Here is a 26,846-nt window from a genome sequence, read left to right as displayed (position 1 = left end):
TGAGGGGGAGACACAGGTCACAAGGGGGAGAGGATGGACAGACCAGAACCAGCTGCCTCCTGCCTCCCACCCCCATCTCTGGCTGCAGGGGAAGAAATGAAACTGAAACTAACAGGAGAGGAAGCAGGGGTGGAGGGGCGGGAACTTTAATTCATCCTGCAGCAGAGCCAGAGCCAGAGAACCAAGTTGTGCTGAGAGAGCAGCAGACACTGGAGGTGCTGGGGTAGGAATATCACTGACCCCCCCACATCCACTGGTGCCCCTCACTCCCAAGCTGCAGCCCAGGCAGAGCTAGGGGGAGCCCAGGGCTGGGCTAGCAGGGGCTGCGGGTCGGGAGTGAGGGGCACCCGCAGAGCTGGTGGGGGGCAGGGCTGGGTTAGCAGGGGCTGCGGGTCGGGAGTGAGGGGCACCGGCAGAGCTGTGGGGGGAGCAGGGCTGGGCTAGCAGGGGGCTGCGGGTCGGGAGTGAGGAGCACTGGTAGGGCTGGGGGGGCAGGGATGGGCTAGCAGGGGGCTGTGGGGCAGGAGTGAGGGGCACCTGAACTGATCCAGTCTCCTCCCCGTTCCTTAGGGCTCAGGCTGTGGCCAGGCCGTGCTGAGTTGGTCGTCCGGACACTGAGTTGCGTTGACCCCTCACCCAGCCAGCTGTAGGGCAGGGACCAGAGGTCCATGGCTCATCCACTGACCATCAGCTACAGCTGGGCCATTAACTGGCTCCTCCGGTGGCCCCTGGACTGGGCCAGGAGGCAGATGAGCCACCTTTTGCGAAAGTGTCTCATAGTGGCCTTGGCCTCGATGCTGGTCTCCATCGTCCTTTGCATCCTCGCTCCCATGCTGCACCAGGAGACGCTGGGCCTCTCCCTCCCGAGCGCCGGGGACCCCACGGCTCTGATGATCCGTCCGCCGAACCTCCCCAAGGGTGTCCTCACCCTCCTCCGGGACGCCCTGCTCCACATCGCCGCCCTTCTGTCCTTCCGGGAGCCTCTGACCATCGCCAACCTCCTGAGGCACCGGGACCGGCTGCAGGGCCTGGATGAGGCGAGCGATGAGCTCTGGGCCTGTCTCGAGCGGGCCGTGGAGGAGTTCAGCAAGGAGCCGCCAGCGGTCCAGGCGAATGCCCAGCTGAGCATCCAGTGTGCGGGGCGAGCGCTGGAGTTCATCTCCGGCCAGGGGGACTGCGAGATCTCGGTCTATATCCTCCACCACCGCATCCGGTACAGCGTGGAGGTGCGGACGGCCGAGCTGTACCTGGCCAGGCTGGCCGTGCGCCCGGAGCCGCTGAGCGTGGAGGAGCTGCTGAGGGTGCGGCGCCGGCTCCAGGCCTGGGGGGCACTGACCGAGGAGCTCAGAGGCTGCCTGGACTTTGCTGTGCAGAAATTCGCCAAGGAGCCATTCTGTGTCCAGGACGACGCCAGGATGGTGGTGGACTGCGCTGGGCGGGCACTGAGCTTCTCCACGGGGGCCGGGGGGAACCAGATCAACGTCTACGACGACCAGGACGGCCGCGTCCACTATCGCGTCCGGGCATCGGGGCTGTGGGCCCGCACCGCACGGTTCCTCAATGGCAACTAGCCCCACCACGCCCTGAACATCGGCCCCCTGTGGTGAAGGCCAGAGCCAGCTCTGGCTTTTTTGCCGCCCCAAGCAAAAAAAAAGGGGGGGCTGCCGGAGTGGCAAAGCAGGGGAAAAAAACAAAACAAAAACACGGCGCGGCCAGAGCGGCAAAGCAGGGAAGGGGGCAGAAATCTGTTGGGAAAATACCTCAGCAGGGCACAGATTATCCAACAAGTTCTTTGAACATATTGGAGACAATTTTTTTATTCCAGAAGGTGGAGAAAGCTACTGGCGGCGAGGCTGTTCTAGATTTGATTATGATGAATAGGGAGGAACTGGCTGAGAATTTGAAAGTGGAAGGCAGCTGGGGTGAAAGTGATCATGAAATGGTTGAGTTCATGATTCTAAGGACTGGTAGGAGGGAAAACAGCACAATAAAGACAATGGATTTCAAGAAGGCAGTGAAAATGGGGTAGAATCAGAAACAAAAAGTAGGAAAGATTAAGTTAAAAATTACTTAGACAAGTTAGATGTCTTCAAATCACCAGGGTCTGATGAAATGCCTCCTAGAATATTCAAGGAGCTGACTGAGGAGATATCGGAGCCATTAGAAATTATCTTTGAAAAGTCATGGAAAACAGGAGAGATTCCAGAAGATTGGAAAAGGGCAAATCTAGTGCCCATCTATAAAAAGGGGTATAAGAACAACCCCGGGGAATTACAGACCAGTCAGCTTAACTTGTGTACCAGGTAAGATAATGGAGCAAATCATTAGGGAACCAATTTGCAAACATCTAGAACATAACAAGGTGATAAGTAACAGTCAGCCTGGATTTGTCAAGAACAAATCATGTCAAACCAAGCTGACAGCGTAAGGAGCCTTGTGCACGGGGGGAAGTTGTAGATGTGGTATCCCTGGACTTTAGGAACCCTTCTGATACAGTCTCACATGACCTTCTAATTAACAAACTAGGGAAATACAGCCTGGATGGAGCTATTATAAGGTGGGTGCGTAATTGGTTGGATAACCGCTCCCAGGGAGTAGTTATCAATGCTTCACAGTCAATGGCTCCCAGCCAGGCAGACCCGATATTTCGGTAACAATGCTGGAAGGGCGTCACAAGTGGGGTCCACAGGGATCAGTTCTGCGTCCGGTTCTTTTCAACGTCTTCATCAATGATTTAGCTCATGGCACACAGAGCTCACTTATGAAGTTTGCAGACGATACCAAGCTGGGAAGGGTTGCAAGTGCCTTGGAGGACAGGATGAGAATTCAAAATGATCTGGACAAACTGGAGAAATGATCTGAGGAAAACAGGATGAAATTCAGTAAGGACAAATACAAAGTGCTCCACGTAGGAACGAACAATCAGTTTCACACATAGAAAATGGCAATGACGGCCTAGGAAGGGGCACTGCGGAAAGGGATCTGCGGGGTCAGAGTGGATAAAAGGGTAAATATAAGTCAACAGTGTAACGCTGTTGCAAAAAAAGCAAACATCATTCTGGGCTGTATTAGCAGGAGAGTTGTAAGCAAGACACGAGAAGTAATTCTTCCACTTTACTCCGTGCTGATCAGGCCTCAGCTGGAGGATTGTGTCCAGTTCTGGGCACCGCATTTCAGGAAAGATGTGGACAAATTGCAGAAAGTCCAGAGAAGAGCAACAAAAATGATGAAAGGTCTAGAGAGCATGACCGGGGAGGGAAGATTGAAAGAATTGGGTGTGTTTAGTCTGGAGAAGAGAAGACTGAGAGGAGGCATGAGAACTGTCTGCAAATACCTGAAAGGTTAAAAAAAGAAGGAAAGAGACACATTATTCGCCTCGACCTCTGAGGGTAGGACAAGAAGCAATGGGCTCAAACTGCAGCAAGGGAGGTTTAGGTTGGACATTAGGAAAAACTTCCTAACTGTCAGGGTGGTTAAGCACTGGAATAAATTGCCCAGGGAGGTTGTGGAATCTCCAACATTCAATGTCTTTAAGGGCGGGTTAGACAAACGCCTGTCAGGGATGGTCTAGATGGTGCTTGGTCCTGCCATGAGTGCAGGGGACTGGACTAGATGACCTCTCGAGGTCCCTTCCCGATTCTGTGATGTTCTGTTACAAGCCTGTTCCTTAGAAAATTGTTTAACAGCCCCTGTGCTGTGTCCTCTAATTCCTTCGGTAGAAGAATGTGTAGCTGTTCTTTGTGTGAATGAGGTGTGTGTGTGTGTGTGTGTGTGTGTGTATAGCAAATAAGAGATAGGATGTTAGTAGCAGATGGGCCTAATTACAGAAGAAAGAGTGAAGGAAACCCACAGGCCAGCACCATCCGGCTTTGGTGATCCAAGGGGTACAAATATGGCCCTGAAGTGCAAAGGTGACCGCCTCAAACTAAAAACAAAATGTAAGATGAGGAGCAGCTGTGTAAACACCCAGCGCCCAGTTGGTGATTAAGGATCCAAGCATCACTGACGGAAGATCACTGTGAGAACGGAAATTTGTAATGATCTAATCCCAGCGGACGCAGCAAAATCCATAGATTTACACGAGAGACGCTGATGGGCGGAAGCCGGGAGGCATTGGGTTTGTTCTGCACCAACGACGGAGCATCAGACGTGTCCGACAGGGGCCTGGCTCCCCACTCGTGTTCGGTCGCACTGGCCGCTGTGCTGACTTGAGCATCGATAAGGCCCAGCACCTATAAGCCCAGCTGCAGAGCCTTTTCGGCGTGTGGGGTGTCCGTGTGTATAAACACATGCACACGCTGATTTAATGCTTGTGTAGCATTTTAAATAAACACAGCGTGTTGCCTTGTCCCCTGAAAAAGAGTCTATGAGTCTTTACAAGCATCACAATGGCTCCAGCCTCTCCCTTCGTCTCGGGCCCCAGGTTCGTTGCATTGGCTCAGCGCACCTGTAGCTCCCCAGCCACACGGCCCCTCCAGGAAGGTCTCTGAGCCCCGGCTCCCAGCCCGTCCGGCTCAGCATCCCTGTCGGGTCGGGCTGAGGCTGCTCCCTGCCCTCTCCAGGGGGTCCGTGAGCAAATGCGGCTGCCTCTGGGGCTTAGACCCCCCCACTGTTACACAAGTGCCAGGCCAGGGTTCTGCTGAGGATCAGCTGCCGTCCTGGGTTAATTTCCTGCTTGTGGCCAGGGGAGGGAGCCTTTGCCTGGCCCCCGGAGTGGGGCGGGGTGGCCCAATACCTGTGGTTAGAGCTGGGCAGGTTCCAGGGCCAGGTGCCAGGTATCCTCGCTAGGAGGAAACAGGACGGACTCAGGGTGCCGGGTTCACTCCCTGCTCCATGAGAATCATCTCACAGGGACCCCGATTCCCTCATTTGGACCCCACTGGGCAGAGGAGCAGCCATGAGCTTTCCCCAAGCTCTGGGAGGGGAGTGGGGTCTAGTGGTTAGAGCGGGTGGGGCTGGGAGCCAGGACTCCTGGGTTCTCTCCTTGGCTCTGGGAGGGGAACGGGGGCTAGTGGTTAGAGCAGAAGGGGACTGGCAGCCAGGACCTCCGGATGTCTGAACCCACTTCTCAGTGCTCGTAGGCAAGAGGCACCAGCAACAGCCAAGCACAGGGGAGTCTGATCATCCCTCATTGACCCCCAGGATGATGGGAACCCCCTGGGCACCCTGTTCCAGCGCCCCTGGTGTGCGTCCCCCGCTGGCGCTGTGTGTGCATTTGTACAGAACAAATCATTTAAAAGGGCAGCAAAGCATAGCACGAATGGGCGGGCCCAGACATCTGGGTTCCCCTCAGGGACACGGGCCAGCCTGGCTGTTGTGGTGTGAAATCGATCCCCGTCCCACATGTTGGACTGAACCCAAGAGGAAGGTGAATTACTCTCCACGGGGAAATCGAAAGTTAGATGCATCCTGTAGGGTGTGTGTGTTGGAGGGGGGGGACTGGGTAGAAGTTGTGGAGGTGGGTGGGAGGGCTAGTTATGAGGGGACAGAGGATGGGCGGGGGTTAGATCCAGGGCACCGGGGGGTGGGTGGGTACAGGACATGGAGGGCTGGATACAGAGGATGGGAGGTTGGGGGGTAGTTACAAGGGTTGGGGGCTGGGTATGTGTGGGGTGTTGGAGTGGGGACTGCAGGGTGGGATGGGGAGATGAGGGCTTTTCCCTGACACCCTCCCTCTCTGTGATTGGGGAGGGACATAGAGTCACTTCGGATGCCTGGGTTCCTTGACGCTGAAGCCCCCTCCCCCAATCGCTCGGGCTCTGAGTGCCGTATTGCGTCTCAATTCCCTACGGTGATGGGGGACGGGTTGTGGTGGGAACAACGCGAGGCCAGAGCATCACGGTCAACGTCAGCGAGTGCCCCATGGGACACCTGACACGAGGTGGGATCGGCTGTCGCTCCATTGGAGTCAATGGGGCCAGACCCAACTGGTTTCAATACAACTTTCTCCCAACATTTTCCTCCAGCCTTTCCATGTCCGACCCATTTGTTTCATGTTCAAGTGCAGCCCCCTCAGTTTTAGAGGCCAGACTCAAAGTTGCGGCTCATGAAATCAGCGGCTTGTTGGATGTGCCTCCGTTCGGGCTCTGCAGTTAAAGTCTCGGGTCTCGCCCCTTGGAAACAGCTCCACGTCGTGGGGTCCAGCTAGAGCCAGAGGTTTATTGCAAGCAAAGGGGGAAGAAGAGCCAGGTGCGGAGATACAATCCCCCAGTCCAGCCTGAGTGTAATTAAAATCCCCCCAAACACATGGGTTTGCAGCTAATCCAGCCCCTTCCCCCCAACTCTAACCCACCAGCCCCCACTCCCCTCCCAGAGCCAGGAGAGAACCCAGGAGTCCTGGCTCTGGCTCTCACTCTGCCCTGCACTAAACACCAGACCCCACCACATCCCCTCCCAAAGCCAGGATGGAACCCCAGGCGTCCTAGATCAGGGCCAGATTCTGATCTCTGTGTCCTCAGTGTGAACCCGGAGCCCGACTGACTCACTTCAACATAAGTAAAGGAAAACTCTGCCCCAAAGTTTCATTTTCCACTGGCTTCATTCCCCCAGCGAGGCTGAGTCCTCCACAAACTCATCCCTGCTGGACCTCCAAAGGGGAGCTGAGAGCCCACGACTGATTCCCCCCGTCCTCCAGAGTCTGCCACCTGCATCCCAGCGCCCTGAACCTAACCGCCTGCACCCAGCCCCCCAAACCCTCTGGCTCCCTGCACTGCCCTGTACTCATCCCCCCAGCAGCCCCTGCCCCCCAGAGCCCTGCCCTCTTGGACCCAACTCCCCACCCAGTGCAGGCGGCTTGTAACGGGACAGACAGACACACTAACCCGGGGCCCTGCCTCCCTGTGTCTCTGGCCACAACTTGCTGTTTCTGATCCCTCAAGATGTCCCCAGAACACCCTCCCACAGAAACACAGAAACACCCTTCCTGCAAGACCCTAACTTTCGATTTCCCCGTCAAGGCTAATTCAGACTCTTCCTGGTTTCTGCCTCTCACCTGGCAGGGGTGGAGAAAAGGGCCTGTTGCAATGTGGAGCGATTCTGCAATGACAATGTGCCTAGATGGAGTCATGAAGTGCACAGCAAGTTCACATATGCACCTGGCCCCCATCCAAATTAGGCTTCAGTGTAGCCAAGTTCTAACAGGATCCAGGAGTCCTGGCTCCCAGCCCCATCTGCTGTAACCCACCAGCCCTCACTCCCCTCCCAGAGCTGACGAGAGAACCCAGGAGTCCTGGCTCCCAGTTCCTGCCACCAGACCACATTCTTCCTTTGACAGGCTGTATCAACCCTGTTCTGATGACACAGAAGTGCTTTGGGGCCAAGAGTCCACACCGCCTCGCCCTTGCTGGGCATGCCCCCGGCGACAGAGGAGCATATAAAAGGGAACAGCTCGGCTCAGTCTGCACTGGCTGGGGAGGAGAGTGGACATACGCTGCGAGCCCCTGCTGAGAAACCACCGGGATTCCAGATCACCAAAGCCGAACGCCCAGACTACGGTGCGGGAGCCCAGTCAGCTGCAGGCACCGAAGGGGACGTCGAGATCTTACCGGTGGGAGAGACGCCCGAGACACGACTAAGGGTAGGAAGTGGCCCAGCAAATGTCTTTCAGTATGCAGTGACCTGACCCTGGGTAAGGGGTTTCATAGGGGCCTGGGTTGGAACCCGGAGGATAGGGTGGGTCCAGGTTCCCCTACCCTGCCCAACTCATGCCAATAGGCAACACTGACTTAGGAGAAAGGGCGGCTCCTTTGAACTCATGCCAATAGGCACCGTGGCTGCTCAGGTAAGCTGCCAGAGAGGGGTCGGCCCCTGTGATAAATAAAGTGGGGGGAGAGCTCCCTTTGATGGACACCCAGCCAGCCAGTTAGCTGTAAAATCCCTCTGGGTAGCTGTGTCACAGTGTGTGGGGAAGTCAGCCCCACGCCCCCCACTTCCTGCGGTTCACCATGACTCTCAGCCAGACAGTAACACAGAAGGTTTCTTAGACGACAGGAACACAGCCCAGAACAGAGCTTGTAGGTACAGAAAACAGGACCCCTCAGTCGGGTCACTCTTGGAGTGTGGGGAGCCCAGACCCCTGTGCTGGGCCTCCCCATCTCTCCAGCCAGCTCCAAACTGAAACTCCCCCCAGCCCCTCCTCTGGCCTTTGTCTCTTTCCTGGGCCAGGAGGCACCTGATCCTTTTGTTCTCCAAAACCTTCCATTGGCACCTTGCCGGGGAGGGGACCAGGCCATCAGTTGCCAGTAGACAGGGTGTCGGCCATTCTCTGTGCAGAGCTCTGCACGCCCCTGCCCTCTAGGGTTCTGCAACAAACACAAACCTTATCCCACCACTAATCGTTCATTGCCAGGTCCAGGGGTCCCCCCACTCTTCTCCCATAGAGCAGCTCGAAAGGGAAGAACATGTGGATTCCTGGGGCACTTCCCTGTACCACAGGTGGGGCAGGCACTTGTCCCAGTCCTGCAGATGCTGCTTCATAAAAGTTCTCAGCAATCAATATTCCCAGGCCAAATAATCGCATCCACACAGCCCGTTGGACGAAGGTGATCTGCAGAGGCCCCAGGTGGGCAGACCACCACATTTCCCGCGCAAGCCCATGAGCAAGGGCGACATAAATGGACCACTTGTGTAGTAAAGGAACGCGCTTCGGGGCCTGCCCTCTCTGCTGAAGAATGGCAGCATTGCAGCTGCCATGGTGTCGGCTCCGGGAGGAACAGAGCCCACCGAGCATGGACGTGGTGAAACATCACCACCAGGATGTGTCACTCTACCCGACCGGGCGCCTGGAGGAAGGGGCCGCCAACGATTCCATAGCCACCTTCTGAAGGCTCATCAAGAGGGCAGAGTCCCAAGTGAGCTTCACTCTATCCCAGAGCTCCCCCACCCCCTGGCAAGGGGTTGCAAGGGCCTGCATACTGCTGGATCGCGTCAAGACTACCGGGCCAGGAAAAGTAGCGGCAGCCCGCTGGATCCCCGGTGCCCGAGAGAGGGACAATCGGGGGGCCAGCACGAGCATGCTGCGTGATACGTCACAGGGACCATCCGCTGCCTCCTGATCCCCCATGACCCACTCCCTGGGAGCCCGAATGCCGGTACAGGGACACTTCTCACGCAGGAACCGTCCATGCAGCCGTCCCCAAGGGGTGCAGACGCTGTGCCTAGCAACCACCATCAGTCTTCTTCCAATGGAGGGATCATTCCGGGCTCGGCCAAGACCCGCGGCTGGGGCAGGATGGGACCTACTCCCTCAGCTCGGCTGGCGGGTCACAGCCCCCATGATGCCGCCACGGCGAAGCGTCCCATCCTGGCGTGTAATCTCAACCTCCCACAGCATACGCTGGACCAGGCAAAACCTGCGGCAGCCGACCTGCCCTCCGGACGTCCCCCCACTCAGCGGAGGCTCAGCCCCCGTGCCAGCGCTGCCCGGCTGCCCAGGTGGGGCAGGCAGCGGCTTCTCGCCTGGTCCCAGCACAGAGCCCAGCGTGACCCCTCTCGTGTCAGAGCGGGGAAGCAAAGCTCTCGCTCCCCCTCAGCCCCTGGGGCGTTAACAGTAGCAAGGTAGCAGCTGAGCACAGCACCCCCACTGCCAGCCAGGGCATGTGCACTGCACTGACAATTCAGGCTCTGCTGATTGTCACCTGATTCAAATCAAACCCCGCCAGTAGGACAGAGCCGGGATTCTGCCCAAAGAGACACAGTCACCCCCCAACAGGACCTCCCAGCCGTTATCCTGGAGAACCCCAATGACCAGCCAACCCCTGCTCTCTAAGGCTCTGCAACAATCACATACCCTTATCCCAGACCTAGATACTTAAGAAATGCATAGGGGAAACTGAGGCACCCACACAGTATTTAGAGAAAATATTAAGAACATTCCCACTTCGTTACATATGGGAACCAGGCCTTAGAAAAACCCAGTGCCATGGAAACCAGGCCTCAGGGAATCTGGGTGCCATGGAAACCAGGTGCCATAGAAAGCAGATCTTAGACAAACTAGGTGTTATGGAAACCAGGCCTCAGAGAAACCAGGTGCCATGGAAACTAGGTCTTAGAGTAACCAGGTGCCATGGAAACCAGACCTCAGAGAGACCCAGTGCCACACAACCGGGCTTCAGGTAAATCTGCAGCCACGGAAACCAGGCCTCAGAAAAACTAGTGCCATGGAAATCAGGCTGTACAGAAACTGGGCCGGAGAAACCAGGCTTAAAGGACAACAAGCCTCAGGGAAATGGGCCCACAAAGAAGCTGGGTGCCATGGAAACGAGACCTCTGGGAAACCAGGCTGTGTAGAAACCAGGCCTCAGAAACCAGGTTCCAATGAAAACAGGCCTCAGGGACTCCGGGTGCCATGGAAACTAAGCCATAGAGAAGCCAGACTATACAGACACCAGGCATCAGGGAAACTGGCTACCTTGGCAACCAGGTGTCAGGAAAATCATGTGTCATGGCAACCTGATCTCAGAGACACTGGGCCATGGAGAAACCCGGCATCAGGGAAACTGGGTACCATGGAAATCCAGCCTCAAAGAGATCCAGGTGCCATGGAAACCAGGCTGAACACAACCCAGGCCTCAGGAAAATGGGCACCAGAGAAACCAGGTGTCAGGGAAAGGGGCAGCAGAGAAAATTATTGCCCCAAAAGGCCAGTGAGACACCAGGCCCCAAGGAAAGCAGCTCATGGAGCCAGCAGCCAGACAGCGAGTCTGTTTTTATTACTATTTGACAGCAAATAAGGAACCAGGCGCTGTAGGTAAATCCCATGTGGGGCCCAGTAGCAGGCGATTGTATAGGACAGTGGTTCTCAACCAGGGGTCCGGGCCTCCCTGGGGGGCCGCGAGCAGGTTTCAAGGGCTCCTCCAAGCAGGGCCAGGGTTAGACTTGCTGGGGCCCAGGGCAGAAAGCCAAGGCATCACCACATGGGGCAGAAGCCTGGGGCCCTGAGCCCTGCCACCCGGCTGAAGCCAAAGCCTGAGCAATTTAGGCGTAATTCACCTTTCTCTCCCAGGGGGTCTGGGCTTCCCATCTTCCTCTGTTCTGAGATTCCCCCCCAATTTCTCCTCTTCATTCAGTCCTACTCTCCTTCCTTCTGGAAGGCATTTGACTTAGGTTTCAAAGCTACGTAGTGCAGCAGTGTGAAAAGTGCACACCCTGGACCAGCCGTAGCTATGCCAACAAAACACCAGCGTAGATGTGCAGATGATACAAAGACTGAGGGGGAGCTGGGTGCTTTTAGCCACGGTGGGATTGTAATGGCTGGTTCTGAAAGGAATTCAGCAAACTTAACTCTAAGTGACGGAAGTTGTTTGCGTGGGGGAATAACTAATAATAACTAATCCCAGGTAGGTGGCCGGAATTGCCCTCAGAGGGAGCACAGCTGGGAGCGGGGAGGAGGCTCCCTGTATCCAAAACAGCTGATGTGACAGTGCCTGTCCCAGGCTCTCGGGGGAATTTCCATGTCCTCCATATGTCGCTGTCCCTTCCTTTCAGAACCAAAGACCTTAGATGGGAATCTCAGGCAGCTCGGGCCGGGTGAAGGCCCTTACACCCTGCGCTGTGTCTCTCCCCTCCCAGCACAAGTGGCAGGCACAGACCAGAACTGACTCTCCTTTCCCAAACTCTGTGTTTACAATAAGTAACACAGCGGTAGTGGAAAGTGGAAAATCCAGCTTTGTAGGTGTAGTTTAATTTCAAAGTCCATGTTGATCAGAAAAGCCCAGCCCCTGTTCTGAGCAGCCTCTCTCAGCTGGTGTCTGCTGTCATTTGGCAACTGAAAATTTAATGAGGATAAAGGCGTTGGCCATTCCCAGGCCGGGGGAGAGAGATGGAATCCGGGCGCTTTCCGGGCTCCCCCCTGGAGCCCACCTGTAAGCGGATGACATGTGTCGGGGTTACTCTCCCTTTGTCATCCTCTAGTGGGGTTGCCAAGCCTCCAGGATTGTCCTGGGGTCTCCGGAAATTAAAGCTTAATCATTAGTTAAAGATCATGTCATGTTATGAAACCTCAGGAATATGTCAACCAAAATGGCAACCCTACATCTCATGTTCCTCGCGTCTCACAGAGACAGGTGCAGCCCAGACATTGGCAGGGTGGTGTACGGCACTCACCATAGGGCGGACCTCTGAGCTCACCCTTTGTAGGATGTTTTTAACCCTGTATTTGGGCAACTCCTCTGATCTTGTTGGCATCCAGGAGGCTCTTTCATCCTCCCAGCCAGGCCCATTTCGTACCATCTAAGAGGCCTCTTTGCTGCCTGAGAGAACTGTTGTGGGTCACCCCCTCTGCTACTTCACTGGTTCAGACAGAGTGGGGACTTATCTCAGCGATGGACCCTGGATTCATGGGTTCCGAGGAGTGACACATAAGGCAGAGTTAAGGTCCGTGGGTGGCCTCAGGCTGTGTATTTCACACATACCCTGGTGGTTTCTTTCCTTTGGGACCGGGCTTGTCTCTGGCTTTTCAGTTCGTTCTAGGAGGGTGCCCTTCTTGCCTCTTTCCCGCCTCTCCCTTCGAGTGCCCCATGTCCCTCATTCCACCTCCTTCCCCCCACAGAGCCCCAGCACACTGCAAATAAGCTCATTGGATGGGCAGGAGGAGCAGGGAGAGATGGGGAGAGGCTCTGATCTGTGACCAACACGTGGGCGGTGAGGCCTTAGGGCAGCTGAGGGGTATCTAATAGGGCGGCTTGCCAGTGGCGTGCCTCAGCGCACTCACCATTTCCCCCCCGTGGTGTGCTCCAGCCCAGAGCATCCACAGAGCCGGCGCCTGTTCCCCTGACCAGCTCTATTACTCTCCAATTGAAAAATGAACATCTTCGTTTGGTTCCCAGGACCTTGCTTGGAGCAGGCAGGAGAGAAGCCTGAGCGGCAGTCTTGGGGACCAAGGACCACCCAGAAGGACCTACTGAATCCTGCGGACTGCATCTGCTCTGCCCTGAGAACCTGGTGGAAGCTGCAATCCCAGAGCGGGACACGACGGAAGAGCTGAGAGCCGTTTCAGCCCCCCGATCCGCAGGATCTGACCTAGAGCCCCTACTAAGGGCAACACAAAACCAGCCTGTGACCCGGATCTTGACCGGAGGGGTGTGTCGTCCACAGACAGAGAGGGGAGAAGGCAGGCAGGATACGGGCAAGTGACATGATCAGGCGTGGTATGGCCTTCAGCAGGCTCAACCCTAAGTCCGTGAGTGTGATGTAGTGCAGTCATCCGCGCAGAGAGTGAAATCACCAGCTGGAAGCATCCAAATCCCAGAGAAGCTACTTCGACTGAGTCCAGCAGGAGCCCTCGTGTGAGGGACAGCGGCCAGGAGGGGAGACCCCATGGGAGCAGCAGAGCTGTCCACACCTCAGGAGAGGGCAGTGTTGAGATGCGTGTGTGTTGAACCGGATGGCGGAGTCCCAGTGCCCCGTCACTGAGTGCCCCACGACGGGACGTGTGTCTGGCCAGGTTACACACCAGTGACCTGCCCCCCAGGTCTGAACAAGGAGCCCTTGCAGAGCGCTGGACAAGACTGCAGCGAAGCTGGGAGCTGGGCCGAGAACCTTTGGCAAGGCTTGCCTGAAGCTCACCCTGGGTAAGTTCTCGCCAGGGGCCCCGGTGTCTGCAGTGGAGAGGAAACGCCAGGGCTGGCTTGATCCAGTGGGGCGGGGGAGAGCTGGAGTTCATCTCTGGCCAGGGGCGTGTGAACGATCTCGGTGCTCCTTCGCGAATGGGGAACCCCAGTATCACATCACAGAGCTGAGAGGGGACAGGCCGTTGACTTTGGTCACCGCCAGCCAGAGCCGCTGAGCGTCGCAGACCTAGCGAGGGTGCGCACAGACTGAGCGTTGGGGGCACTGGGTGATGGAGCTGAGCGCTGCCTGTGGGGAGGCCAGTTCCCAGTTCAGGCGGGAGCCCCCATGTGTGCAGTGAAGAACGCCGATGAGGTTGTGTTGGGACTGGGCAGCCTGGAGTTCCTGTCGGGGGCAGGGGCAGTACATGTTCTCCGTTTCCTATTCAGGAAGGAAATCCCCCTTATCATTTGCATGTTGAGGAACTCTCCCAGTGCACTTGTATGTGACCCGGTTACGTTCCCACATGGACACACTCAGTGCGACACCTGTTTTAAAATTTTACCACTGAGCTGGGTCTCTGTCAGAGAGACCACTGCTGCGTGTAGGGCCTGTTGTCTACAGAGTTCTGGGGGGGTTCAGCCGGGAGCCCCGGTGTGTGCAGGAGAACCCCAGGGCTGCTGATCCGCAATGGGACGGGCAGGAGCTGAGTTTGTCTCCGCCAGGGGCAGTGTGAATCTCGGTGCTCCTCATCGATGGGCAAACCCAGTATCACATCACAGAGCTTGGAGGGGACAGGCCAGTGGACTTGGTCACACACAGCCCAGAGCCTTGAGCGTCGCAACCTAGCGGGATCGGCAGCCAGACTGAGGCGCTTGGGGTGCGCTGTGCGATGGAGCTGAGCAGCTGCTTTGGGGAGGCCATTTCCCGTTCAGCGGGAAGCCCCCATGTGTGCAGTGGAGAACGCACAGGATAGGATCAGTGGGATGGAAAGGACCCTGGAGTTCCTGTCGGGGGAGGGGGGACTGTGAGATCTCCGTTGCGCTGTAAGGACGGGAGACCCCAACTCGAAGTTTGGCGGAGCTCCCCGTGCCACATGTACGTGGCTCGGTTTACGCACCCACCCAGAACCACTGAGCTGCCCAGCCTGCGGAGAGTGTTGAGAAAATTGGGTCATGTCAGAAAGACACCTTTATCCTGAGGAGCCTGTATTACCCACGCCTTGAAACCAGTTCGTTCAGCCTCCCGTTGTATGCGATGAGAACGCCAGGCTGGATCCAGTGGGATGGGCAGGAGCTGGAAGTTCATCTCCGGCCAGGGGCAGTGTTGAGATCTTGGTGCTCTCGCCGATGGGGAACTCCAGTATCACATCACAGAGCTGTGAGGGGACAGGCCATGACTTTGGTCATACGGCCAGCACGAGCCTCTGAGTTTGCAAAAACCCTAGTGAGGGTGCTGGGACAGACTGGGCGCTGGGGGCGCTGGGACGAGCGAGTTGAGCAGCTGGCTTTGGGGAGGCCATTTCCCAGTTCAGCAGGAGCCCCATACGTGTGCAGTCGGGAGAACGCCAGGATGAGGATCAGGTGGGTAGAGGGACCCTGAGTTCTGGCGGGAGAAGGGCAGTGTGACAGCTCCGTGCACTACAGGAATGGGGAGACCCCAAGTACTGAGGTTGGGAGCTCCCCGTGCACATGTACGTGGCTCGGTTTGCACCCCCCAGAACCACTGAGTGCCGACATCTGCAGAGAGTGTTGAGAAAACTGGCCATCGGTCCCTCGCGCAAGCACAGCTGGCTTCTGTCTCTCCCAGTGTGGGACGGCGCATGTATGTTGCGCCGTTCGCTTGTTGCCAGCGTTTCGTTTTCAGGACGTCAGCCCCGCTGTGTGCAGGGAGAACGCCAGGCTGCTGATTCCGCGTGGGGCGGAGGGAGCTTGGTTTTCTCTATTGTATGATAGCCTCTGTGAGTGTGTTGTTGGTGCGCGCATGTGGTGGAATCTCTGCTCGCGGTGCTCCCTCGCCAATGGGGAACCCCAGTATCACATCACGAGAGCTGGGAGGGAAGGCCAGTTGACTTGGTCACACACCCAGCCCGGGAGCCTGAGCATCGCAGCCCTAGCTAGGGTGCCGTGACAACTTGGGGCGCTGGGTGCGTGGGTGAGGAGGCCTGAGCAGCTTGCTTGGGGAGGCATTTCCAGTTTCATCTGGGAGCCCCGGGTCCTGATGCTGGTGTGTTCACCTGCTGCCCCTGCTGGAAAGATGGAGCCTTGGTGTGTGTGTTGTGTGTGAGATTGTGTGTGTGTGTCCCTGCTGCCCTGCTGGAGGAATGATGGCGCTTTTGCGCGGTGTGTGATGATAGTCGCTCAGGTGTCTGGCTGTCCGGTGGGATGGGCAGGAGCTGGTGGGATGTTAGATGGGATGGGATCTGAGTTACGGCAGAGAATTCTTTCCTGGGTGCTGGCTGGTGAGTCTTGCCCACATGCTCAGGGTTTAGCTGATCGCCATATTTGGGGTCAGGAAGGAATTTTCCTCCGGGGCAGATTGGCAGAGGCCCTGGAGGTTTTTCACCTTCCTCTGCACCGTGGGGCGTGGGTCACTTGCTGGTGGATTCTCTGCAGCTTGAGGTCTTCAAACCACAATTTGAGGACTTCAGTAACTCAGACATAGGTTAGGAGTTTGTTATAGAAGGGGATGGGCAGGATTCTGTGGCCTGCTTTGCGCAGGAGGTCAGACTAGATGATCATAATGGTCCCTTCTGACCTTAAAATCTGAAAGTCTATGAGTCAGAGCCCCACCCGTACTCACCTCTTCTCACTTTTGCCCCTTCCCTGCCTCTTCCTGCCTCTCCCTCAATTGCCCTGTGTCCTCGTTCCACCTCCTTCCCCCCACAGAGCCCCCAGCACGCTGCGAATCAGCTGATTGCAGTGGCAGGAGGAGAAGGGAGAGAGGGGGAGGCTCTGATCTGCGAGACCCACCAGTGGGTGGGAGGCATTGGGGAAGTGGGGGGCAGCTGATAGGGCGGCTGCCAATGGCTGCTCAGCACAGCCACCATATTCTGCCCGTGGGTGCTCCAGCCCCAGAGCACCCACAGAGCCGGCGCCTGTGCCCCTGACCAGCTCTATTGTTCTCCAATTGAAATGAACGTCTCTCATTTGGTTCTCAGGACCTGCTGGAGCAGGGTAGGAGAGAAGCTGAGCGGAGTCCTTGGGACAAGGACACCCCAGAAGGACCTAACTGAATCCATGCGACTGGCATCTGCTCTGCCCTGAGAACCTGGTGGAAGCTGCAATCCCAGGGGGACACGATGGAAGAGCTGAGAGCCCGTTTCAGCCCCGATCCGCAGGATCTGACCTAGAGCCCCACTAAGGGCAACACAAAACCAGCCTGTGACCCGGATCTTGGACCCGTAGGGCAGGTGTGTCTCCACAGACAGAGAGGGGAGAAGGCGGGAGGAACGGGCAAGTGACAGATCGGGCTGTGGATCGGCCTTCAGCAGGCTCCAACCCTAAGTCCGTGAGTGTGATGAGTTGCATGTCACAGCGCAGAGAGTGAATCACCAGCTGGAAGCATCCAAATCCCAGAGAAGCTACTTCGACTGAGTCCAGCAGGGAGCCCTCGTGTGAGGGACAGCGCCAGGATGGGCGACTCCAGGGAGGGGGCAGAGCTGTCCCTCACCTCAGGGGAGGGGCAGTGTGAGATGCGTGTGTGTGACACCGATGCGGAGTCCCAGTGCCACGTCACTGAGCCCACGGGGGACGTGTGTCTGGCCAGGTTACACACCATGACCTGCCCCCAGGTGCTGAACAAGGAGACCCTGCAGGAAGCGCGGGACAGACTGCAGCGAAGCAGGGAGCTGGGCGAGAAGCTTGGCAGCTGCCTGAAGCTCACCCTGGGGAAGTTCTGCCAGGAGCCCCGGTGTGTGCAGGAGAACGCCAGGCTGCTGATCCGGTGGGGTGGGGGAGAGAAGGAGTTCGTCTCTGGCCAGGGGCAGTGTGAGATCTCGGTGCTCCTCGCCGATGGGGAACCCCAGTATCACATCACAGAGCTGGGAGGGGACAGGACAGTGACTTGGTCACAGACAAGCCCAGAGCCGCTGAGCATCGCAGACCTAGCAAGGGTGCGGGACAGACTGGGGCACTGGGGGGCGCTGGGTGAGGGGCTGAGCGGCTGCTTTGGGGAGGCCATTTCCCAGTTCAGCCGGGAGCCCCCATGGGTGCAGGAGAACGCCAGGATGAGGTTGTGTTGGGACGGGGGCAGCCTGGAGTTCCTGTCGGGGCAGGGGCAGTACATTTTCACTGTTTCCTATCAGGAAGGAAATCCCTGTTATCATTTTCATGTTGAGACTCTCCCAGTGAATTTGTATGTGACCCGGTTACGTTCCCGCATGGACCCCCTCAGTGCTCACAGCCTGTTCAGATTTTACACTGAGCTGGGTCTCTGTCAGGGAGACACTGCTGCGTTGAGGGCCTGTTTCTACAGAGTCTGGGAGGGGTTCAGCCGGGAGCCCCGGTGTGTGCAGGAGAACGCCAGGCTGCGGATCCACTGGGATGGGAGGCAGCTGGAGTTCATTGCTGGGCTGGGGCAGTGTGAGATCAGCGTGTCCTGCGGCGCCGGGGAGCCCCAGTACCACATTACAGAGAATACCTGGGATGTGTTTTTGGCTTGGACCCAGGCACACCCAGAACCACTGAAAATCAAAAACCTGGAGAAGGTTCGAAACAGACTGAGGCGCTGGGGGATGCTGGCCGAGCAGCTGAGAAGCTGCTTTGATGAGGCCATTTCCCAGTTCAGCCGGGAGCCCCCGGGTGTGCAAGGGAACGCCAGGATGAGCTTGTGTTGGGACAGGGGGACCCTGCAGTTCTTGTCAGGGAAGGGGCACTATGAGATCTCTGTGTCCTATCAGGAAGGAAATCCCCGTTATCATTTTCATGTCGAGACTCTCCCAGTGCACTTGTATGTGTCCCGGTTACGTTCCCGCAAGGACCCACTCAGTGCCGACAGCCTGTTCCAATATTACGCTGAGGTGGGTCTCTGTCGGGGAGACACTGCTGCGCTGAGGAGCCGCTTGCACAAAGCCTGGGAGGGTTTCCACCAGGAGCTCCAGTATGTGCAGGAGAACGCCAGGCTGCTGATCCAGTGGGGCAGGAGGCAGCTCAGGTTCACCTCGGGGAATGGGGAATGTGAGATCTCTGTGTGCTGTGGAGACGGGAAAGCTCAGTACAATGCTGTGAAGATCCCAGTGCATGTGTACGTGGCTCAGCTACGCACCCACCAACAGTCACTGAGCGCTGACACCCTACAGAGAGTGTTGAGAGAACTGGGGTCCTGTCATGGAGACACTGACGTTCTGATCACCTGTTTTGACCGAGCCTGGCAGGGTTTCCGCCAGGAGCCCCAGTGTGTTCAGGAGAACTCCAGGCTGCTGATCCAGTGGGGCGAGGGGGAGCTGGAGTTCATCTCTGGCAAGGGGCAGTGTGAGATCTCGGTGCTCCTCGCCGATGGGGAACCCCAGTATCACATCACAGAGCTGGGAGGGGACAGGCCAGTGACTTGGTCACACTCCAGCCCAGAACCACTGAGCGTCACAGACCTAGCGAGGGTGCAGGACAGACTGGGGCAGTGGGGGGCGCTGGGTGAGAAGCTGAGCGGCTGCTTTGGGGAGGCCATTTCCCAGTTCAGCCGAGAGCCCCGGTGTGTGCAGGAGAACTCCAGGCTGCTGATCCGTTGGGGCTGGGGGGAGCTGGAGTTCATCTCTGGCCAGGGGCAGTGTGAGATCTTGGTGTTCCTCACCAATGGGGAACCCCAATATCACATCACAGAGCTGGGAGGGGACAGGCCCGTGACTTGGTCACACACCAGCACAGAGCCGCTGAGCATTGCAAACCTAGAGACGGTGCGGGACAGACTGAGGCGCTGGAGGATGCTGGGCGAGGAGCTGAGCAGCTGCTTAGAGGAGGCCATTTCCCAGTTCAGCCGGGAGCCCCCATGTGTGCAGGAGAACGCCAGGATGTGGATCAGGTGGGATGGAGGGACCCTGGAGCTCCTGGCGGGAGAAGGGCAGTGTGACATCTCCGTGCACTACAGGAATGGGAGACCCCAATATGAGGTTGGAGAGCTTCCCACGCACATGTACCTGGCTCGGTTACGCACCCACCCAGAACCACTGAGCGCAGACAGCCTGCAGAGAGTGTTGAGAAGATTGGGGTCCTGTCAGGAAGACACTGGTATCCTGAGAGCCTGTATTACCCACGCCTTGGACCAGTTTGTTCAGGAGCCCCGCTGTGTGCAGGAGAACGCCAGGCTGCTGATCCGGTGGGATGGGCAGGAGCTGGAGTTCATCTCCGGCCAGGGGCAGTGTGAGATCTCGGTGCTCCTTGCCGATGGGGAACCCCAGTATCACATCACAGAGCTGGGAGGAGACAGGCCAGTGACTTGGTCACACACCAGCCCAGAGCCGCTGAGCATCGCAGACCTAGCGAGGGTGTGGGACAGACTGGGGCGCTGGGGTGTGCTGGGTGAGGGGCTAAGTGGCTGCTTTGGGGAGGCCATTTCCCAGTTCAGCCGGGAGCCCCCATGTGTGCAGGAGAACGCCAGGATGCGGATCTACTGTGACAGGAATAGACTGGAGTTCCTGTCAGGAGAGGGGCAGTGTGAGATCTCTGTGCGATATAGGAACAGGAGAGCCCAGTATGAGGTTGGGGAGCTCCCAGGGCACATACACCCAGCTTAGTTACACACTGTATCAGAGCCCGAAAACCAACCACCTGTGACTTCACATGGTTGAAATAGGACCTTATCTCTTTGCTGTTACCACTGTTGTACAATTGCACCAAAACCTGTAAGAAGTGAATCATGTAAGAAATCCATGGAAAAGTTACTATCTGTCAAGTATGATTCTCCTGTTCATACACACGTATCATCCTTGTATCTGAAGTTATAAATATTGACTCTATCCTGGCATCCTGCCTGTGTGATGTATTCCCAGGCAACACCCACAAGGCAGTTTACATTCAGTCAACCAGCCACTTTGAATGGACTATTCAAGTTGATGGGCCGTTAAAGAAAACATTTAACTCTCTCACAGAAGAAGCTTGTCCCAGTTCCATGAGCCTTCCTGTGGCTGCTTTAGCCAGAATATGGATAATGGCTGCTTCTGTGACTCATCAAGGGCCTGTGACTTGCTCATGTGACCCTGGACTCCATTCTGTGCCTGTAATTTTCCACAAACAAAGACAGAGAGCATCCGTGCCACATGGGAGAAGGTATGAAAGACCCTGGAAGAATCTCTAGTTTTCCTCTTTCCTGCTCTGATCTCTGGACTTACTCTAAAAGGAGCATGTTGACTATGACTGAGGACCTTCCAGTCTTTAGGACATTACCAGAGACCGTAAAGCCAGGAGACCGTAACATCACTGCTACAAACCTGATCCAAGAACTTTGCAATGCTGATTTCTTTAAGCGTTTGAACTCTCTCCTCTTTCTTTTTGATTATAAATAAACCTTTAGATATTAGCTACTAAAGGACTGACAGCAATCCGATAATTGGGTAAGATCTGAGTGACAGATTGACCCAGCTGTATGGCTGCTGTCTCAGGATTACATGTGATAAAATTGGTTTTCAGTAACCATACGCCATACAGTCCAGTGTCTGGGGGTTGAATCCAGGCCTGGAATGCCTAAGGAGGCTGCATGTCTGACTTCTTGTTCGCCAGTGTGCAGGTTGTGGGGGAGAGCCCAGGGCTGGGGTGGCAGGGGAGTATGGGTGGGGGGAAGGCATTGGTGGGAGGGGAAAGGAGGGAGTCCAGTGCTGGAGCGGCAGGAAGTGCGGGGATGGGGGGGGAGCCCAGGGCTGGGGCAGCAGGGGAGTGCGGGGGGAGCCCAGGGCTGGGGTAGGGGGAGCAGCCAAAAATTTTTTTTGCTTGGGGCAGCAAAAAACCTAGAACCGGCCCTGTCACCCATCAAGACTCAGGTTAACAATTTCACAAGGGGTTGGCAACCTGCGGCACGCGTGCCAAAGGCAGCACATGGGCTGATTTTTAGTCCCGGCTGACAGTACCGCTCAGCCCGCTGCTGGCCTGGATTTCAGAACCCCAGACCAGCAGCGGGATGAGCCGCTCAGCCCACTGCTGGTCTGGGGTCCCGGCCACCGGCCCCTTGCCATCCAGGGTCCAAGCCACCGGCCCCTTGCCAGCCAGGGTCCCGGCTGCTGGCCCTGCTCAGCCTGCTGCCAGCCTGGATGGATGGAACCCAGCCGCCAGCAGGCTGAGCGGGGCCAGCAGCTGGGACTCTGGCTGGCAGGGGCTGGCGGACGGAACAGTTCTGTCTGCTACCCACGCTGCTGGTCTGGCACATGAAACCTTTTACTGGCAAGTGAAACCTTAAATTAATGAAGACTTGGCACACTACTTGTCAAAGGTTGACAACCCCTGGTCTATATTCTCTCAGTCGCTGATGTGCTCCAGGTTGCAGCCTGTGTTCTCATGGCTCAGATTGGGCTCGGGGCAGTAGAACTCCACCAGGAGTGGGCATTCCTATCCAGCTGGGGCTGGAGGAGACACAGCATGAGGTGTTCCCCATCTTCCTTCGCCACCTAGACCTGGCTGCCCAGCCAGGCACAAGAGGATGTGGAAGGAGCCTGTCATCGGTGGCAGCGAGAAGCCATGGGCAACAGTGAAGAAAACAAAAAGCAGGAGAGAGAGAGGCAGTGGTTGCTGCTCTCTGCAGCTGCACACACCAGCTGATCCCTCCTTTGTCTTCTAGGACTGGGATCCTTTAATGGTTTAGTATCCCCTTTGACCCTAGGCTCAAGCGTAGGACAGGTAACCCCTTGCTAGCATTGATGGAGGCAGGCAGGGACCATCTCCAATTAATAGCTCCCCTTGTTGTTCCCTTAAGCAGCCTTATCTCAATCATAGTTTTGTTTCCTTTTTGCTTCCCGCAACCACCTCCAGCACTCCCTCATTCCCCACTAGAGCTGGTTGAAACTTGGAATTTCCAAGACGCAGGAAACTGTGATGTCTTGAAACAGTTTTTGTGCTGATTCAGAATGAAAACTTTGAATGAAGAAATGTCATGTGGAATGGAAATTCCAAAAAATTTTCACCCTCCACATTGATCAGGTGCTGGTGGCTTTGCACACATGGGGTTCCCAAACTGTGTGGGGACAGCCGATGGGACCCATGTGCCTGTCATTTGACCCCCTAACCAAGGCACAGAATTTATAAACACAAAGTGGTATTTCTCCATGGGGTGCCAAAGATGGACATGCAGGATGGTTTGAGAGAGTCCGTGCTGGTAGGATCTTTCAACATTCAATGCTGTTTAAATGAACAGAGGAAGGGCTGTTTTCCCCTAGGAACACTATGGACATTAATGGCATGGAGGTTGAACCTTTTATTCTGGGAGACCCAGCTTACCCTCTGATATCCTGGTTAATGAAGTGGCACACAGGCCATGTGGACAGAAAGAACGAACATTTCACTATGGCCCTAGTAGCTGTAGAATGGTGGGGGAGTGCATTGGGCTGCCTGAAGGGCAGATGACACTGTTTAAGGGATGGGCTGGAAGCAGCAGGAAAAGTTCAGAACATTGTAACCACATGTTGTGCTCTGGACAAGAGCTGTGAGAGCAAAGGGACAGCCTTAACAAGAGCTGGAGGCAGCGTAGCCAACCGTAGAAAACACTGACAGCCGGGGAAGTCGTTCAGGGATGCTTGTTGTTCATAGTTTGAGTCCCATGGCTGTACATGTGCGATGGGTAGGCCGTGGAGGGGAGTGTGCAAGCAGAGTCAGGGTGAGCTCTACCCTGATATCTGGTGGCGAATTGTGGTGAGTTGTGGAAAAGAACTTCAGGGGCTGAACTTGTTTGCATAGGCACACCCACCCTGCCTAGCATAGCCCGCGGCAGCCCAAATGGTCACGGTGGCTGCTGTGGGATCCCCAGTTTCTCTGTTATTGGGCAGGAAGAATGAAGTGTTGTTACTCTGATTATAAAGCAACAGAGAGTCCTGTGGCACCTTACAGACTAACAGATGTATTGGAGCATGAGCTTTCGTGGGTGAATACCCACTTCGTCAGATGACATGTTAGTCTTGAAGTTGCCACAGGACTCTGTTGCTTTTTACGATCCAGACAAACACAGCTACCCCTCTGATACCCTGATTATGTGAATCAAGGACAGTGGAACTGTTTGATGACAGAGGGACTCGCCATCAACAGAGTAACACTCGCTAGACAGGGGACATGGGTTCCAAAACCCAGTGACTGGAGAGAGACTGGAAATAGGTAATAGTAGCTGTGCTTGATAGTATGGGCATCTTTTTGAGGGCCCGAAAGAGCAATTGCACCTTCTTCTCTCTCTACTGTGGAATATCAGAGCTAATTTTGATTCCATTAGGAGTCTAGTTACATGCTGCTGAACTGAATTTACTTGGGCCAATGGTGCACCAGCTCTGAGGCTCCTCTACCATAACTGAAATCCCTAAGAGCTGAAATTGCTGAGTGCTGTGTTAAGTGGGGGGCCCTGAAGATATATTACTGAGCTGCTGGTGGAGTGGAGCAGTTTGCGGAATGGCTGGAGCAGCTTATGGGACGGCTGGTGAGGGGAGTGGCTCAAGGTGAAGGCTGCAGCAGAACCCCATGGAGAGGTGGGGCGCGGTTGGCCTCGGACCATGTAAGGTGCCCCTTAACACCCCCATACTCCTCCCCCCATTGCCACTCAGGCTGGGAGGTAAAACTCTGCAGATACTTTTGAACTCTGAGGCTGCACTAACCAGGGACAGAGACATTTGATTGATGGACTTTTGGGTGATTTTTTGGGTTGCTGAATGTAAGACCTGAGGGGAAAAGGACACTGCCAAACTTACTTGGAGGTGGTCTTTTGCTCATGGTTTGTGTTATAATCCTGTCTGTGGCGTTTCCCAGCATAATGCCTCATTGTTTCCCTCCTTTATTAAAAGGAATTTGCTACACTCAGACTCCGTGCTTGCGAGAGGGGAAGTATTGCCTCCTGGAGGCGCCCAGGGGGTGTGGTATGTAATTGTCCCAGGTCACTGGGTGAGGGCTCAAGCCGGTTTTGCATTGTGTTACTGAAATGGAACCCCTGGATACTGAACCTGGCCCTTGTTGCTGCCAACTCAGTCGGGCAGAAGGGTAACAGGTGTAGGGAGTGGTGCCTTGCAAGCGCTGGGCTATAGTGTATGGGTGGTGGAAGTGGAACATTCCCTCGGTGCTCTTGTAAAACCCTGTGAATTATTTCTCCTTTATTTAAAGGTTTTTCTAGAGGCTTGTTTCATAATAAAAGCTATTTACAATCCTCCCATGAGATGCCTGAGTGCATTTAAACTCGGGTTGGTGTCTACAGGGGGCCATCTAGAAAATAGCATTTACTAATGTTATGTCTACACTAGCCCATTTATCAGTAAAACATTACCTTGGTCAGACGTGTGGGGAAAAACTCACCCTTCACCAACACAAGTTTCCCAACAAAAGTGCCAGTGTGGACACCACTAGTTCCCTGGAGACTCTTTCATTCTGAAATGGATTCATTCCAAACCTTGATCAGGATCACCGCTACCCCCAAGATGTTCCTGTGCACCCCCAATTGACAAAGTGGAGTGGAGGAAGAGCAGGCCTCTGGGGGTGAGGTGGGGCTAACTGAGGCACCACAGTGATGGGGGGGAGCAGGAAGGACTCCGGGGATGGGCCACAAGGGAGGCTGAGGAAGGGACTATGGCCCTACAATGGCCTGCCAAGGCTCTGTTTGCCTCCTTCTGCCACCCCCCTCTTCCCCTAGCCCCAGGCAGCCATTACTTCTCCCTGCATCTCTATTGAGTTTGGGGCCCTTTTCCCCCCTTCCCTAGCATCTCCATGGTGGTTATACCCCCACATAGCCCCTCCCTGCCTACCAAGTCCTTCTCCCCACCCCTAGCCTGTCCTGGGACCCTGAACAGCCCTCTCACCTGCCCTTGTCTCTGTGACCCCTCAAACAACCCACCCCAATGAAATGGTGCTCTAGCCCCAAGGCAGGGCCAGATTCATGTTTTGTGGGCTCTGCCTCCACTCATCTTCTTCCCCTTCCCCCTGAAGCCCCCCACACATGGAGGGAGGGGAAAAGTGGAGTGGGAGGGTGAGGACCTCAGGGTGGGCACTGAGCGTGTTCTGAGTGTGGCCCTGGCACCACAGTAAACTTGGTCCTACCCAAGGCCTTCCTCTCTATGGCCGAGAGGCCCCATATGGCACCTCCAGCCCCTCGTCCTCCCACCTCCATACCCCCAAGATCCATGTGTCCCCTCTAGCACCCTCCCCGGGTACGTGCTGGCACAGGGCGGTGGCATTCAGGGTGTCTTCACCCTCCCAAATCTCACAGGAACAGTCCCCTGCCCGACCCGCCTGCCCGTGGTTAGCCATGCCCCTCACAAAGATGACGGCCGCCCCAGACCTTAATGTCACCCCTGTTCAAGATGGAGGCCACAGCTGGTGATCTATTCGCCCCTCACAAAGATGGCGACTCCAGCTTGGCCCACAGTGCATGACAGGCTGAACAAGCCCCCACTTGGTGCTCTATGGGCCGAAACACCCATCCCTCATTGTGGAGGGGGTGGCAGGCAGTGACTTCGGGGGGGAAGTGGGGAGCCCAGAGCTGGGGCGGAGGGCGGGGGAGAGCCCAAGGCTGTGGCAGCAGGGGGGTTCAGGGGGGAGCCCAGGGCTTGAGTGGGGGGCAGCCAAAATTTTTTTTTTGCTTGGGGCAGAAAAAAAACCTAGAACCAGCCCTGCCCCTGCCCCAGCCTAACTCCCCTTCCCCCCCCGTGCAGCGAGAGGCAGAATCAGATTGGGGGGGGGGAGAGGGGCAGCGAGCGTGTAAGACAGCCCACAAGGGCGTCAAATCCACACAGGGCTGCCGGGGTTGGCTCCCCCTGAGAGATGGAAAGAGCAAAATCTGTGGCTTGGCCACAGCACATGTGGGGATGCTACAGAAACCAGCCCTGGTGACACTGGGTGCGATGGACTCCAGCTGTGTAGGAATTGGGCCGTAGGGAATGGAGAGACCCAGGTGATGAGGGTGGTCAGCATGAGGGACACAAGGCCTCAGAGTAACCCAGCCTCAGGAAATCAGGTGCCATGGAAAGCCGGCGTCTGGGAACCAGGGCCACAGAGAACCCAGGCTTCAGGCAAACTGGGCCACAGGGAAACTAGACCTCATGGAGCCTGGGCCACCAGGAAGGTCAGCACCTGGGAAACCAGGCCTCAGAGAAACCAGCTGCCAGGGGAAACCAGGCCTCAGAGAAACCCAGTGCCATGGAAACC

General features: G+C 56.2%; 1 protein-coding gene and 1 long non-coding RNA gene across 2 annotated transcripts in view; one reads left to right on the top strand and one right to left on the bottom strand.

Annotated features, from left to right (window-relative positions):
* The window catches only part of LOC142047630 (uncharacterized), a 196,075-nt gene that overhangs the window by 43,056 nt on the left and 126,173 nt on the right, over positions 1 to 26,846 (bottom strand). The gene's annotated exons all lie outside the window — the stretch shown is intronic.
* LOC142045731 (uncharacterized) lies at positions 173 to 2,210 on the top strand. Its single transcript, XM_032773975.2, has 2 exons — positions 173 to 223; positions 571 to 2,210. The coding sequence occupies exon 2, from the start codon at positions 669 to 671 to the stop codon at positions 1,569 to 1,571; it is 903 nt and encodes a 300-aa protein (XP_032629866.1). The 5' UTR covers positions 173 to 223; positions 571 to 668; the 3' UTR covers positions 1,572 to 2,210.

Source organism: Chelonoidis abingdonii, chromosome 12 (genome assembly GCF_003597395.2).
Source record: "Chelonoidis abingdonii isolate Lonesome George chromosome 12, CheloAbing_2.0, whole genome shotgun sequence".
Taxonomy (NCBI): Eukaryota; Metazoa; Chordata; order Testudines; family Testudinidae; genus Chelonoidis; species Chelonoidis abingdonii.
Note: the sequence above shows the minus strand (reverse complement) of the source record. Positions and strands in the feature narration are given on the sequence as shown.

Bases quoted from the DNA above. Each gene is read 5' to 3' on its own strand.
- LOC142045731 (XM_032773975.2), top strand. From the start codon at position 669: ATGGCTCATCCACTGACCATCAGCTACAGCTGGGCCATTAACTGGCTC.